Source organism: Vespa velutina, chromosome 13 (genome assembly GCF_912470025.1).
Source record: "Vespa velutina chromosome 13, iVesVel2.1, whole genome shotgun sequence".
NCBI lineage: Eukaryota > Metazoa > Arthropoda > Insecta > Hymenoptera > Vespidae > Vespa > Vespa velutina.
The window spans coordinates 3,721,875-3,734,379 of record NC_062200.1 but is presented as its reverse complement, the minus strand read 5'-3'; the positions used below and the strand labels follow the sequence as shown (position 1 = coordinate 3,734,379).

The 12,505-nt window shown below is 27.0% G+C and overlaps 5 protein-coding genes across 10 annotated transcripts in view; 2 read left to right on the top strand and 3 right to left on the bottom strand.

Annotated features, from left to right (window-relative positions):
- Window positions 1–1,014: 1,014 nt before the first annotated feature.
- Window positions 1,015–2,733, bottom strand: LOC124953639 (ras-related protein Rab-9A). Its single transcript, XM_047505312.1, has 3 exons — window positions 1,505–2,733; window positions 1,158–1,414; window positions 1,015–1,084 (listed from the first exon to the last, which is right to left on the bottom strand). Exons 1-3 carry the CDS (start codon window positions 1,937–1,939, stop codon window positions 1,063–1,065), a joined length of 714 nt encoding a protein of 237 aa, XP_047361268.1. The 5' UTR covers window positions 1,940–2,733; the 3' UTR covers window positions 1,015–1,062.
- Window positions 2,734–4,199: 1,466 nt separating this feature from the next.
- LOC124953731 (ribonuclease 3) lies at window positions 4,200–9,581 on the top strand. 3 transcript variants are annotated; one of them, XM_047505547.1, is made up of 11 exons: window positions 4,200–4,431; window positions 4,734–5,693; window positions 5,765–6,008; window positions 6,114–6,305; window positions 6,382–6,739; window positions 7,080–7,308; window positions 7,392–8,343; window positions 8,428–8,637; window positions 8,710–9,032; window positions 9,121–9,266; window positions 9,362–9,581. In XM_047505547.1, exons 2-11 carry the CDS (start codon window positions 4,753–4,755, stop codon window positions 9,526–9,528), a joined length of 3,762 nt encoding a protein of 1,253 aa, XP_047361503.1. In that variant the 5' UTR covers window positions 4,200–4,431; window positions 4,734–4,752; the 3' UTR covers window positions 9,529–9,581. The 3 variants fall into 3 exon arrangements, with proteins under 3 accessions (XP_047361503.1, XP_047361500.1, XP_047361502.1); XM_047505544.1 differs by having other exon boundaries at window positions 6,891–7,308; XM_047505546.1 differs by having other exon boundaries at window positions 4,234–4,261; window positions 6,891–7,308.
- Window positions 9,582–9,913: 332 nt separating this feature from the next.
- LOC124953977 (mitochondrial mRNA pseudouridine synthase Trub2) lies at window positions 9,914–11,881 on the bottom strand. Its single transcript, XM_047506115.1, has 4 exons — window positions 11,031–11,881; window positions 10,551–10,959; window positions 10,296–10,432; window positions 9,914–10,191 (listed from the first exon to the last, which is right to left on the bottom strand). Exons 1-4 carry the CDS (start codon window positions 11,173–11,175, stop codon window positions 9,932–9,934), a joined length of 951 nt encoding a protein of 316 aa, XP_047362071.1. The 5' UTR covers window positions 11,176–11,881; the 3' UTR covers window positions 9,914–9,931.
- Window positions 10,976–12,505, top strand: part of LOC124953978 (14 kDa phosphohistidine phosphatase-like) — a 52,235-nt gene continuing 50,705 nt past the window's right edge. Inside the window, exons 1-3 of one of the 2 annotated variants that reach the window (XM_047506116.1) lie at window positions 10,976–11,159; window positions 11,300–11,455; window positions 11,622–11,795. In XM_047506116.1, coding sequence (XP_047362072.1) covers window positions 11,392–11,455; window positions 11,622–11,795 — 238 coding nt within the window. In that variant the 5' untranslated portion in view covers window positions 10,976–11,159; window positions 11,300–11,391. Of the gene's footprint in view, window positions 11,160–11,299; window positions 11,456–11,621; window positions 11,796–12,505 lie in introns of those variants that run through there. The other variant, XM_047506117.1, reaches the window with a different exon arrangement.
- LOC124953975 (phosrestin-2-like) overlaps window positions 12,371–12,505 on the bottom strand; it is a 41,573-nt gene continuing 41,438 nt past the window's right edge. For 2 of the 3 annotated variants that reach the window (XM_047506113.1, XM_047506112.1), the window contains one exon: window positions 12,371–12,505. This exon is cut by the window's right edge and continues 1,036 nt beyond it. The gene's annotated coding sequence lies outside the window, so the exon portion shown is untranslated. The other variant, XR_007102394.1, reaches the window with a different exon arrangement.

Sequence of the window (12,505 nt, the reverse complement as noted above, 5' to 3'; positions counted from 1 at the left end):
TATATATATATATATATATACACATATATATACATATATACATATATATTGATAATCTAAAGGAGTATATCATAAATAGAAATATAGTTATTATACTGCTCCTCATTTTATACTGCAATGATAAGGCAAATTTACGTTACGAAGCTAAATTACAATTTATATATGTTTGTCTTACATAATAAAACAATTTATAATTATTATTATTACTATATTTATCACAAGCCAATAATGTGTATAACACTTAAAATACTGTCAATAGCTCACGAGTTGTATAAAGCACATTTTGAAATATTATAAATCATCCTTTTTTTTTTCTTTTTTTTTTTTCTTTTTTCAATGTTTCAGCGGTACATATCTTACATGTGAATTTTTACAATTTATGTAAAGTATTCGAAGATAGATATACAGAGCACATACTAGAAGAATAGCAAATTAACTAACAGTCCTGTTAAGTAAGATTTGTGCAAAACTTTAGTAACATAAATATCTTTCTTGAGAATATCTAACATATTTCATATAACACACAAGAAACATTATATTGAAATATTTTGATGGATGTACTCGAAATTATTTCTAATGTCTTTATAGAAACTTTGGGCTTGTAATTAACCGAGTATTGAAGGCTGGCAAGATTCTCTTCAAATTATTTTGTTAGACCTAGAAGAAAAAGCACGACACGTGTAAGAAGCGTGTTTTAAACATAGAATCTAGATAAAAAACATAAAAATAATAAAATAAAATATAATTACCTAATCAAAAATTAATAATAGTCTCATTTCAATCGAATAAAGTTACAAAATGATTTTGTTTCGTGGAGAAAAATTCACAAAAGAAAATGGACTGTCAGTTGGTGAAATCAAGGAAAATAAAAATCTCTTACATCTTTTGGTACAATGTCCTTATACATCCTAAATATAGTAAACACCATTTTAGGGATTAGTTCAATTTGAGACGCATTATGTTCCTTCCAAATGCAAACAAACTCTAAGTGTTCCTTCCAAAAATGTTGATTCGTATCATAAATATTTCTTATCATGTCTATCTTCATACCACCCATTTCAGTTAGCTGGTCACAAATGTAGATCTTGGGGAAAATGTTTCATGCATTATTTCAGTGAAAAACAAAAAAATAATTAAAATTCAAATCTGTAACCTACTCAGCACCAGAGACAGGCATACAGCAACTGGAACGTTGCGGAGACAGCTGTTTAGAAAGGTCGACAGTATCTTCTACTAACGGATGTTCTAATCTAGCCTCCAGTCGTGCCCATGCAGCAACAGCAGCTGCAAATGCTGCTTCTACATTTGTTGCATCCTTTGCAGACGTTTCGACCAATGGTGGATCTCCATTTTCTGCACACCATGCTCTGGCTTCTTCTGTGGTTACTTGTTTTTCAGATTCCAAAACATCCACCTGAAGAAGTCATATTTATGATTGAAGAAATTGAATATCAATTTATTAAATTTAAAACAATTTTATCCTTTTATGTATTATAATACATACCTTATTTCCCACAACTATAAATGGAAAAGTAGATGCTTCTTCGACATCCGCATAATAAAGAAATTCTGATCTCCAGAGAGCCAAATTTTTAAAACTTGTTCTATCATCAACGGCATAAGTCAAAAGACAAATATCTGAACCTCTATAAAATGGAGTTCTTAATGTTTTAAATCGTTCTTGCCCTGCAGTGTCCCATATTTGTAAAGTATAAGATTCGCCATTGATTTCTATATCCTTGTTTAAAAATTCTACTCCGATAGTGTAAAAATTATATTCATCAAAACGATTCGATACAAATCTGTTCATAAGACAAGATTTTCCAACTCCGCCGTCACCCAAAATCACTACTTTTAAAAGTGTAGATCTTTGTGAATTACGATTATGTATGTTCCCACTTCTGAGTGTATCAGCTGTCATTGTATTATTTCCAGACATTTTATATATATCTTTGAATCAACTTATGAGATACAATAATACAAATTTTTTTTCTCTTTCAGCCTCTTCGTCCTTTTCTTATAAAAGAGTAGATCTTTTTGTAATGTCATATAATTTTCAATACAATGAGATTATTTCTTCAATATTTTTTTTTGTTTTTATATATAAAGAAAATCAGCTAATTCGAATATCCAGGTACGATGATTTAAAATAGTAGTTATCTTATTTCGACGACATAATATTATTTGTAATTCGGTGTCCGTTCGTCATTCATTTAAAAACGAATAAATAGCATGGTAGCACGCACACGCACACATATATAATTTTCACTTGACGACAAGCATAACCTTCTCTCGATGCTTTTTACACGCACTATCTTCCTTTCAAATATCTTCCTTTAATACATATATTTATTACAATAAAATTACGATAATTTCTTTTATAATAATTAATTATTGAATCACAGAAACCTTTGATATATATCAGCTCGAATCTCCTTGTATATGTATATCGTATTACGGATGACTATTGTACATAAGAAATGTACGTTTTTCGTCGATAAAAATAACGTAATCACAGAAAAATATTAAACAATGTTCATTAATTCAGATCTTTCTTTAAAACTTTTGTACTAATTATTTTTAATTATAACGTATCACTAATCCCGTCCATCTTTAAAAAACACAAAGCATTTGACACTTTGCAGACGACAAAAAGGAACGCCCATGTTGGATTCTATGACTAAATCAAATATGGCTGCTAGAAATTATAAATACTGTTTTTACCGGTAACTATAGAACTTATAGAAAGAAAGACAAAAAAATCTTACGAAACTAAAAGTAATACAATTCTCGTTATTTTTATCTTTCAATTTTAACAGATATAAGATGTTTTTGATAAAATTAAAATAAAATATGGAGGTTTTCAATCATTTATATTATCTATATTATGATTTTCTAAATGCAATATAAAACGAAAAGGAAGTCGAATTAGCGTGCTATTATATAAGAAAATAGAAAATATTATATACGTTTTATATACGATGCTATTATTACGGATGCGTAATAATAAATTAGATTTTTCAACAAATTGATTGCTAAATGTTTTATAACATGCATTATATTAAACAATCCTTTTGTTTTTTTTTTAATAAATATACACAACGCGTGATTATAATGAATATTGTATCAACGTAAAATAACAAATATTTATTACGAATAAAAGAAGTCCCACCATTGCGAACGTTTCCAGCCAAATGAATCATCCATAACAAACATTAAGCAAGCCGCCTGAATATTGTATTTGTGTACATGTGCGTTTGTCGCTAATGCGCATGTCCTATGACTTTACGACTTGTTTATATACCTATAAAAAAAAAATTGATTTCGTCTTTGCTTTCTTAAAATAAATATATTTATTCTTTGCAACAAAATTTTATGCAAGGTTAATAATATGTTGTTTTGTTTTTTGTCAAATATAATTTTTATTAAAATTTTTTTCAAACGTTAAACGTTCTAAAATTTTCTATCTAAATTATATATAAAAATTAATACAATTTTAATCATAATCATAGAAATTTTTCTAATGAATTAATAAATCGATATTAATCATGCGTCAATTATAAATATACGATAATTTATTTTTTAATTACTTTTTTAATTAATTTCTTTCTAACTTCTACAAATCATCGTAATTTTCAACTTTTGTAAAAATTATTTATGAATTTGTAATCAATACATTATTTTTATTTCATTAATTACTCGAGTTTGAATTGAAATATAAGATCTAAAATTACAATAAATTAAATTTACAATTAGCCTTAAGGCTGTTCATTATCACTGATTTTATAATGATTTTATGCCATCAATGAGAGGTAATTGAGATAAATGAGGCGTAATTCTTGATCGACTTTGATGAACAAGATCTCATTTTAAAAACGAAGGTTTTAATTTAGGACTCCAATTTTTCGAATTTTTGAAAAGACTTTATTTTCTTTGAAAAAAGTCGTGTTAACGAATGATATTTTTTTTCGAGAATAATTTATTCGCAAATAAAAAGCTTTTTGAAACATTCGATAAAGTTGAGTCTTAGATTAAATGTTCGTCTTTAAAATCAAACCTTGTTCATCAAAATCAGCCTAGAATTACGTCTATTTTCATTGATAAATAATGATCATTATAAAACTGAATAATCTTAAATGAAAAGTATAATTATAAGTAGATTGTAAGTAATAAGTTGGTATCACTGATTTTACCTTTTGGGTAGATATGCTTTACAAAGCGATGGACTTTCCGAAGTAATTTTTGATTGTAAAGAATTGAGGTGTATTTAAAAAAAAAACCATGTAGTTTTTACATTTTTATTAAATGCAGTGAAAAGATGAGTTAAACAATTTTTAAATAAAAAGTAAAACTAAGCAAGTAGTTTGTTAATGATACTTTTAATAAGTGTTAGTAATAGATACTGTGCATTTTTTCAGTGATTAGTAGAAGGTAATGATAATATAAAATTATAAGAACGATGCTTTATCTTTAAAAATAGAAACAATGATATTTATATTAATATTTATTTCTCGTTTCTTATATATAGTTTAATTACATAACCTATTTTGACATAAAGTTGTTTATACGCCATCTCTTTAATGACGTTTTATAAATATAATATAATTATATAACTTATTTTGAATATAAAGTTATTTACACGATATTTTTTTTTTTTTTTTAAATAATATTTAAAATTTTTTTTAAATAATAATCATTTTTCTGTCACTTGATCTTAACTTTTAAACTTCTAGGTAAATTTCATTGTAAGAAATGGCAAACCTTCCACCAAATACTGGACAGCAGTACTTTTGGAATTCCGGCATTACACAAATGCAAAATGTAGGATATTATTCTATACCGTCATCGAATTTTCCACCTCCTAATTTTAATCAACCACCGCCAAGTTTCCCTCCAACTAATTTTAATCAGCCTCCGCCTTCTTATAATATGCCAGTTACGGCTATGCCAGAAGACAAGCCAACGAATCAATTTATGTCATTTCATACTGTTCCTTCTACGTATCAAGATAATACAGCTACCACATATACAGATGATTCGTTTTCGAATCAATCAACAACGCAATGCAATAAGAATTATTACCCATCGTCATTTTCTCAATCTGAGAATTTTAATACAGAAAATTTTAATTCAAATTGGAATACTAGAAATATATATACTGATAATTTTAATAATGAATGGAATACTAATAGCTCATCAAGTTGGTCAACAATGCAAAATAATGCTACATCTTGGTCTGAAGCTAATATATCACAAAAAGAAAGTCAAATGGTTTTGGAAAGTTCACAAAAAAACAAAACGTCTGAATGGAGATATAACGGTATATCTGAATCATCCAGAAGTCATACAAGTAATAGAAAACGTTCTAAAACTCCTGAAAATAGATCTAGATCTAGTAGATCACCGCGTAGATCACGATATGAAGAGCAAAGGGACAAATATAAATATAAAAGAGATAGATCAAGTTCAAGAGATTATTCTCATGATAATGGAGATTCCAAACGAAGATGTTCATATAGAAGATATAGCAGTCATGTATCATCCTCTGAAAGATCATACGTAAGTAGCAGAAGCAGAAGAAGATCAAGATCTCCAGATTATCGATCCTCTAAAACAGTTAGTCCAAATAGTAGTAGTTCAGTGTTGAAAACAAAGTGTCCAACTGAACGAGAATTATTACTAGAAAAATATAGGTAAGTAAATCTAATAGAATGTTAATTGTGTATATTGAAAAGCAAATCTATATACAATTTTATTCAAATAGGCGAAATTATTGCGCGACCAGCAAAGATATGGAAAGAAAAATGGATGAATTATCGGCAATGGGTCCAGAAGGTATAATGGAAAACGAACGTAAAATTTGGACTCGTACTGCACCAGCAGATTTATATTATACAAGAGATGATACTAATCCAAAAATAATGAAGGGGACACAAAAATTGCGTGATTTATGCGATTTATTTAAAGAAATACTTATAGATAGAGCAGCAGCAGCACGTGCATTACAGGCATGTTCATGGATATTAGATAAATGACTATTTAATAAAAAAAAAAAAAAAAAAAAAGAGAGTTATAATAAATCAAATTTAACTTATATTATATTATTTTTGAAGCCTCCATATGAGCCACCACCAAGAAAAACTAAAGCACGTCTTTGTAAGCATAAATCAGAAGCTTGTAGTAGTTCATCATCAGACAGCGACAGTTCTATGGATGAGGATGACAGAACAATGGAAGAATTAATGACCAAGAAGCAACATCCTCAAAGATTACATCCTGAAATGTGGTTTAATGATCCTGGAGAGGTAACATTTGATGAATTTAAAATAATTCTTTTATTTTTATCATATCTATTAACAAAAACTACTCATTTTTACATAGATGAATGATGGACCATTATGTAGATGTAGTGCCAAATCACGAAGATCTGGTATAAGGCATGGAATTTATGCTGGCGAAGGCGCAATAAATAAATGCAATCTGAACTCAAATAATGCCGATAAATTATATCATTATCGAATTACAATCAGTCCTCCAACTAATTTTCTTACTAAAACTCCAACAATTATAAAACACGATGAACATGAATTTATATTTGAAGGATTTTCTATGTTATCGCACTTTCCTCTTGTAAAATTACCAACATGCAAAGTAATAAGATTTAACATAGAATACACAATTCTCTATATAGATGAAAAATTGCCTGAAAATTTTACTATACAAGAATTGGATTATTTTCGTAAGTATATATTGAGTTTTAATATCTATTATCAATTATATTCAATATTATTATCATAATGTATGTTTTCTTTTCTCTCTCTCTCTTTTTTTTTTTTTTTTTTTTTTATTTTTTTTTTTTTTTCTTTTTTTTTTTTTTTTTTTATATATAGAAACATATTTATTCTGGGAAATATTAGAGCTTGTAGATTTTGATTTACAAGCTGCCCAAGATAAATCTGGCTGTGGACAATTTCACTTTATGCCAAGATTTGTACGTGATTTAGCAGATAATGGGCAAGAAATTTTATCTATGAATGAAGTTTTAAATTATTTAATAAAAAGTAGTACTCTTTTAATAGATCCAGAAGATCTACCTAGGTTAATTGAAATGCCGCAATATAAATGGCAAAATTTTGCCGACGAAGTAAAAGGAATGGTTGTAACATATCCTGGAAAGAAACCATGTAGTGTTCGTGTGGATCAACTAGATAGAAATCAAGTTGATCAACCGCCAGGAGTAATTGGTTATCCTGAAATTGTACATTTTGGTATAAGACCACCACAGCTTAGTTATGCTGGAAATGCGGAGTAAGTATTATTCAATCAATTATTTTTTTAAATTATTTCATTAATACACGTTATTATTCTTTTATTATTTATTTCCATTTTAGTTACCAAAAAGCATGGAGAGATTACGTTAAATTTCGGCATTTATTAGTTAACATGCCTAAACCATCTTTTGAGGATAAGAGAAAACTCGAAGCAAAAGAGAATAAATTACAAGAGTTAAGAACACAAAGTAAAATGAAACGTAATGTAACCGTTGATGTAAGCTCTGAAGGTTTTTATAGGACAGGCATTATGTGTGACATAGTACAACATGCTATGTTAATACCTGTACTTGTATGTCACTTAAGATTTCATAAATCTTTGGATAATCTTGAACGTACATTGGGTTATGAGTTTAAAAATAGATATCTTCTTCAACTTGCTTTAACTCATCCCAGTTATCGGGAAAACTTTGGTACAAATCCAGATCATGCTAGAAATTCATTAACTAATTGTGGAATAAGACAGCCAGAATATGGCGATCGTCGAATACATTATATGAATACACGTAAACGTGGTATAAATACATTAATAAATATAATGTCAAGATTTGGGGCAAGACGAGAAACAGAATCTTCTATAGCACATAATGAAAGATTAGAATTTCTTGGAGATGCAGTTGTTGAATTTCTAACATCCATTCATCTTTTTCACATGTTTCCTGATTTAGAGGAAGGCGGATTAGCTACATATAGAGCAGCAATTGTGCAGAATCAACATCTTGCTGTTTTGGCAAAAAAACTTAATTTAGAAGAATATATGCTTTATGCGCATGGCAGTGATCTATGTCATGATTTAGAATTAAGACATGCGATGGCAAATTGTTTTGAAGCACTTATGGGTTCATTATTTCTTGATGGAGGAATAGAAGTTGCGGACAGAATTTTTGGTGAAACTCTTTTCAAAGATGAAGAAGATCTTGCCAAAATTTGGGTGAATTATCCTAAACATCCTTTGCAGGAACAGGAACCAACAGGTGATAGACAATGGATTCCAAGCTTTGAATTACTACAGGTATGATAGAAGAATAAATATATATATATATATATTAAAAATTCATTATTTATTAACTGTTCATAAACATTATTATATTATTAGAAATTAACGAAATTTGAAGAATCTATTGGTATAGAATTCAGTCATATTCGTCTCTTAGCAAGAGCATTTACTGATCGTAGTATCGGATATACAAATTTAACACTTGGTTCAAATCAACGTTTAGAATTCTTAGGAGATACAGTCCTCCAACTTATAGTTTCAGAATATTTGTACAAGTTTTTTCCTGAACATCATGAAGGACACTTATCTGTAAGTATTCTATATCTACATTGTATATTTATTTAATAACTCATTAATTATTTTCCAATTATTTTCGAACAGCTTCTAAGAAGTTCGCTTGTAAATAATAAAACACAAGCAGTTGTATGCGATGATTTAGGAATGACAAAGTATGCTCTTTATGGAAATCCAAAAGCTGAATTAAAAACTAAAGATAGAGCAGATTTATTAGAAGCTTTTTTAGGAGCTTTATATGTTGACAAAGGTTTAGAATATTGTCATGTTTTCTGTGATGTATGCTTCTTTCCACGATTACAAGATTTTATTATGAATCAAGATTGGAATGATCCTAAGAGCAAATTACAACAATGTTGTTTAACTTTAAGAACAATGGATGGTGGTGAACCAGACATACCAGTATACAAGTAAATACGAATGAATGTGTAAAATTTCAACTAATTCTTTCTTTCTTTCTTTTTTTTTTTTGGATTAATTGTATTAAAATTTTTACAGAGTAATTGAGTGTAAGGGACCAACAAATACAAGAGTTTATACAGTTGCTGTGTATTTTCAAGGAAAAAGATTAGCTAAGGCATCAGGACATAGTATTCAAGAAGCAGAAATGAATTCTGCTAAAGAAGCCCTTGAGAAAAGCCAAGGTAATGAAGAAATAAAAAAATCTTAATTATTATGAATTTCTCTATCTATATAAATTATCATTTATTACGTTATACAATTTCCTTTTTGTTTCTAGATCTATTTCCACAATTAGATCATCAGAAGAGAGTAATAGCAAAAAGTATGAAGATGCAACAATGGCCAAATAAGCACAAAATGAAAGATAAATTTACTAGATTCAGTGATAGATCTGATGATTCAGATTCTAGCCAACATCGTAAAAGAAGTCATAGTAAAACATAAGATCTGTGATATATTAATTCTCTTATAATCGAAATAAAATTTTATTATTATAATTATGTTTTTTTAACATAAAAAAGAAAAAAAATATATATATACATTCTTATCATTCTTATCATTCTATGAAATATTTAATAATCGTAACAAAATTATAGTAATCGAACAAAATTATTAATAGTACATTGAAAATTATTAAAAATATTCTACATATTTATGAAAACTTTCGAATAAAAAATTAATATAAACAAAATTAGATAAAAATCACATTACATGTGATATACGATAAGAAAATATATAAATTCTATTGTCTTTCCATAGAAAAATGTATGTATATTAAATATTACAAAATATATTCGTGATGATGTTTATTATATACACTATATATGTCCATCCATTTAAGCAAAATTTATTCATTATTATTTATCAAGATGGGACTAGTTTGGTTTATTAAATAATCATTTTCCTTTAATATTTTTTCACATACTTTCATATTTTCTAGAATAGATATTATATCCCACTTTTTAGACAATAATGCATGTTGTAGTTCAAATAATCCATATTTAAAACATTGTATTTGTGTACAAGTAGCTGTAGAACGAAGTTCTAAACCTAATTCGTGAATTAACGTTTTTAAATATTGCTCATTTTCATTGATGCAAACAATTTCTAAAAATAATATATACATATTTAAATATGTTAAAATAAAATTAAAATATTGCAAGAAATATATAAGTTATCTTAATCATTTTAATTTAACAATCTAATCTTACCAAGTGTGAATTCAGGAGGTTCAAAATTTATACATTTTATTTCATATAATACAGGAATTTCGGAATTAGCTGGTCTAATTAAACCCTGTACTGCTAATTCATATGCAGTTTGACTTTGTATATCTACTCCACATAATCTAAAATATTAATTTAAAGTATATATTAACAAAATATTAAAATATATTTGAGTATATTGTAAAATTAAAAAAAAAATATATATATATATAATATATAAGTATACAAATTAATGCTTACTCAAACATTTTCTTTTGATGAGAAGATTGCATCGAGGCACATATTTTGTCAATATTGGTTCTTCTGACATGGTTATATGTAGATTTTTCTACTATTTTACCTGTTTTAAAATGATTATTTGTTGCCTGGCCTAAGATTCCTTTGAGTCTATAGCATCGTGAAGGTTTTGATTCTCTAATTTTCTTTATTAATAAATTACCACTGTTAATACCGCATATTAAAACACCACAACTATCTGTGTATAAATGATTTGCAGAAGAAAAACTAATATCACTAGGTTGATAACGAGGTCCAACAACTAGTTGATTATCACCATAATTAGGACGGACAACAACTTCAAGTTTTTCATTTGTCTTTCCTTCAATCATTACATAATTATCAGGTGGTCTAACTTCCATTTCATTTAAATCTATAGAAAAATATTTTTCTTTACAAACAGAACTGTCTTTATAATTTTATTTTTATTAGAATTACGTTTACCTGTACATAAATGTTTTATTATAGTTTCTCGTACAGCTAAATAATGTGTTAATGCTGGTTTATATATAACAAATACACCATTTAATAAATTCCAAACCACGCTCGCTTTACATGATATATGTTTGGCAGGTATTGGAAACATCATTTTTACTTATAAAATAAATATTAACGTTTTTCTATATATTATGTTCTATAAATTATATTCAAATTATATTCTTTATGCTTGTAATATACAAATATATTTCAAAATAAACAATAATAAATTTTAGGTTATGATCTCATGGTCAATCATATATATTTAATATTTGAATTGTTCGTCAGATGTCGCTAGTTTAGAAATCATCTGTTCTTTAGGAGAAATATGATTTTGAAGAGTAATGCATATATACTTCAGTTTTTAATTACCGGGTCTATTAAACAACTGGGTATGTTCAAATTTTATCGAATAACAACTCTTAATGGATATATTAAAAATATTTTTAAACTATGCTCTATACGTTTTGATAAAGTTTGATGATTATAAATAAGTTGATATAAAAAATATGATCTATTCAGATAATCTTGCACAACTTATATTTTTTTTTTTCCTAGGAGCTTCTATTAATACTCGGTGGTTTGCCACGATGTCCGAATTACTTAATAAAGTTCCTGACGTAGATATCGATGCAAATGGAAAGTTTAAATACATGTTACTTAATATTCATGATAAAACTAACGATGCCTTCAAACCGGTCGTTAGAGGTTATACTAAAGCAGAATGGCATGGTAAGTAATTCATAATTATATTGACAATTGTATATTCGCTTAATAGAATAAAATGTGAACCACATATAAAAGAATGAAATGTTAGAACAATTTGGATAATGTCCATGGGAATTTGATATATTCTAGAATAGATCATAATTTGAATTCATTTCATTTCGTTATACCTATTCAATGTATACTTCTTATTTATTGCATGGATGAAATAAAAACAAAGTTACAACGAATTATACATTTTTATAATATAATTATACGTGATAATTTAATTTTTATCCAAGCACTTATATTATATTATTTACAATATTAAAAACATTATATATTATACAGATTTATGAATTTATATTTATGACAATTAATTGCGATAAAAGTATCTTTTTTTTTTTTTAAAAGCTACAAGATTAATAATATTTCTCTCAATAATATTTTTTATACACATATAAAATGTGCCGATGCGTTTGAAAATTGTATTTATGAAAAGGCTAGAAAATAATTTCTACGTACATTTGTTTAAGAAAAATACAATTGTTTAATTCTCAATTTCTTTTTATTTTCTTTCGTCTTAATAAATAGCTTTGATGGAATGTCTATATTATTCCCTTTTTGTTTTTTTTTGTTTTTTTTTTTTTTTTTTTTTTCTGCAATGATAGTACCTTGAAAAAACATAGTAACTTTTAATTTCAAATATTTAGACTGGCAGTTGATATTTTTTAATT